The sequence below is a fragment of the Nanorana parkeri genome, unplaced genomic scaffold (genome assembly GCF_000935625.1).
Source record: "Nanorana parkeri isolate BGI_ZX_2015 unplaced genomic scaffold, ASM93562v1 scaffold401, whole genome shotgun sequence".
In the NCBI taxonomy this organism is placed as follows: domain Eukaryota; kingdom Metazoa; phylum Chordata; class Amphibia; order Anura; family Dicroglossidae; genus Nanorana; species Nanorana parkeri.
This window is the reverse complement of record NW_017306669.1, coordinates 800,362-803,389: the sequence shown is the minus strand read 5'-3', so window position 1 is coordinate 803,389 and position 3,028 is coordinate 800,362. Positions and strand designations below refer to the sequence as shown.

The 3,028-nt window shown below is 44.6% G+C and overlaps 1 protein-coding gene across 1 annotated transcript in view; it reads right to left on the bottom strand.

Annotated features, from left to right (window-relative positions):
• Positions 1–1,037, bottom strand: part of GPX4 (glutathione peroxidase 4) — a 15,766-nt gene extending 14,729 nt beyond the window's left edge. The window contains exon 1 of the mRNA XM_018559514.1: positions 942–1,037. Coding sequence (XP_018415016.1) covers positions 942–1,022 — 81 coding nt within the window. The 5' untranslated portion in view covers positions 1,023–1,037. The remainder of the gene's footprint in view (positions 1–941) is intronic.
• Positions 1,038–3,028: the final 1,991 nt, after the last annotated feature.

Below are 3,028 nucleotides of genomic sequence, written 5' to 3'. Positions count from 1 at the left end.
ATAAGAGAGCAGATTCCACCATCAAGGCTACGAGTGTGTTGATCGAGGAATCCCGCTGTTCCTTCTGTATTCTGACAGCAGCTCTAGTCAGAATACCCAAACAGAGCCTGCAGCTCATTGGCTGACAACTCTGTTCATACAAAATAATTTTCAGCCAGCTCAGCTGATCGAGGGATGTCAGCTGAACAGGTGCCAAAAGCGGCACACACAGTGTGAATTTAAGCTGGTTCCTCAAGAACTGTCCAAAATCCGCACAGGTGTATGGCCACCTTAAGAACAAGCTGACTGGGAGGTTCAGAGAAATATACCTAGATGAAAACAAGCACTTAACCCTTGCAGTACACAGGTTAGGAAAAAAAGAAAAGGATATTTCAGATGCAATAGCAAACGGTACACAATAATAAGCCAGTGCCCGTAGTATTAATGCTAACTCCATGGAAAAACTGGGCAGAGATAGACTGGGAATAGTCCTAAACCATACACAATAGACCCAAAGGTCATGCAGCTTGAATGACCCGCTTCCTAACAGACACACACCGCTGAGCACATGATCAGGGCAGGTTACGAAAGTAGCACTCCTGGTCACATGGCTGGAGATTCTATTAGCACAGACTGAACGGGGATAATGATTTATCAGGATTAACCCAGAAGTACAGAACACAGAGAGACTTCGGTGCCCTACTCTGGCAGACATGGTGCCCCCCCGCCCCTCTGACCGATAAATCAGTGCGTGCACCGGACTAACAGGAACGCTGCCAGGTGTCCGAGTGTTATATGCGCTGTACACCAGACACGAAGCTCTGCTGACACAGCACCGCTTACATAACGGTATATACTGCGCAACCTCTACAAAACAGAGGTCAGGCAGGGGGTACACACAGCTAACATTGTTATAATTCACCGCACAGACTCCCAATACAACCGCTCTACTTCATTCTTACCATGGCTCGTCTGCACAGCACTCCCGTCACAGCAGCTAGCAGTATTGACTGCTGAACGCCGACACACAGCCGTTTCAACATGGCACCACTAAGACCCGCCCTCCTGTGCCGTTTATTAGCCTATCGGAAGGCAATGGGTGTATCCAGAGCTGACAGACTGGCTCGTTAGGAGGGGGCGGGGCCAGTGCTAACAAGAGCTCTATGGTGTTGCTGGCCCTTGAAGTGTTCGGTTATATGGTTGAGCCCAATATGAGACCCCATACTGAGCTACATTTTAAAAAAACGCTTTTTCTAGCTACATTTGAGCTACAGTGCACATTTTGTTGTGCTATGTAGCACTTCTTTTGGCAGTCTATCAAAGTCTATTGGGGCCAAATCGCACAAAATCCGCTGGAAAAATAGGTCATGTTCAAGCGGCAAGCTTGAGCTACAAGCTACCGGGGACATTGAGCTGCGAGATGTGAACTGCATGTGAGCTGCATTGGACGAGCTACATTGAGCGATTTTTGAGTGGAAATCGCACTACAAATTGCTCAGTGTGAATGGGGTCTCAGAGTATTACTGTAATACTATAATGCCATAAGCCGCATAGACCGAGTACTTTGAGGTATGGTAGCAAGTGCAGTAACTAGGACCAGTCAGACGTTTTACAGCACCCAGCTAACCATATACAGCCCTTCCCTTGCACTGTGATGTATAGAGAGGGGTTGGTGTGCACCATAATGTGGGGGGTGCAGTTGGTGCTGTGTACGGGATAGTACAACTCCACAAAACACTATGGGGGGAATTTATCATAGCAATTGAGAGTGTTTGCGCTCGCATATGGTTGCATGGGGTATATTTGAGCCAGATTTATGTTGCTAGTGTAATGTTGTTCATAAATGAGATTAAATAAACTCCAGGAAAGAAGACTCGCAACTCCAGGGAAAAAGCTTAAGGCCCCCTTCACACAGAAGCTGTTGGTCGCACGTAAATCAGTGCAACAAACAGCTCAGCACTAGGAATCCCATTCATGTCTATGACCCCAGTGCACATGTCAGTGTTTTATTGCAGGCAGAAATACATCTGTCACGGGAAATACTACATGAGCTACTTTGTGGCTGATTTCAGCGCTTTTGTCCTATTGACTCGATAGAAAAACGCGTGTTGCATTTATTTGAGCACGTATTACGCATGTTTTTCTCATTGACATGAGTCTGCCAAAATCTGCTCACAAAATTGTGCGGCATAACATAGGCGCAAAAAATGCTCAGAAAAAGGCACACGTAAGACGTGCTGAATAGGTGTGAATCCAGTGTAACTGTCGCTTCTGGAAGAAGTGGTCATGGGGACTTCTTATGTAGCGATTGTTTTGTTAGGTGATTCTCCAGTTTCAGAAAGCCGAAGGACAATCGCAGATGTAAACAGTTGCAAAATTTCGCAAAACATGCGCAATCGGAAAAATAGTGCACGCTCTGGCGAAAACAGGCGCACATGTTAAAAGAAGAGAGTAAACAGATTTGCACATAAAAAAACTGTCGCAATTGCGTTAATAAATTCCCCCCTGTGGGGTTCACCGTGCTGTTCAGTGGCATCCCAAAAGACCGTTTTAGGGCTACTTTTTTTATCTGTGTCAGCAACAACCTATTTTGCTGTTTAGCTGCTGTGTTATTTTTTAGGTTTGGGGTTTATGTATTAATTTATTTAGGAGGTATATTTGATTTTTCTTTCACCAAAAATGTTATTGAAGGAATTGCAAATGATACAGCACAGGTTACATATTTCCAGAAAAGGCAAGCAAGAGGAGCAGTAGAAGGTAACATTCAATAATGAGAGACAAGTAACACAAGTAATAAAAGCTAAACAGGTTGCAAAGGAGAAATTAAGTAAGTCGCTTTAGTCTTTGAGATAATAAACGAGTTACACATCATTTAGAAAACATGTACTGCGCAGATAAATATGATATGCATACTAAACCCCCACGCCCAATCTTGTTTGGGCAAGGGGAAAAGGGAGTCAATCCACTAAACCAGACAATATGGAGGTAACAGAAAGGAAAAAGGACTGTTGGGAAGATAAGAACAATAAAGGAGATGAGGGGAGAAGGG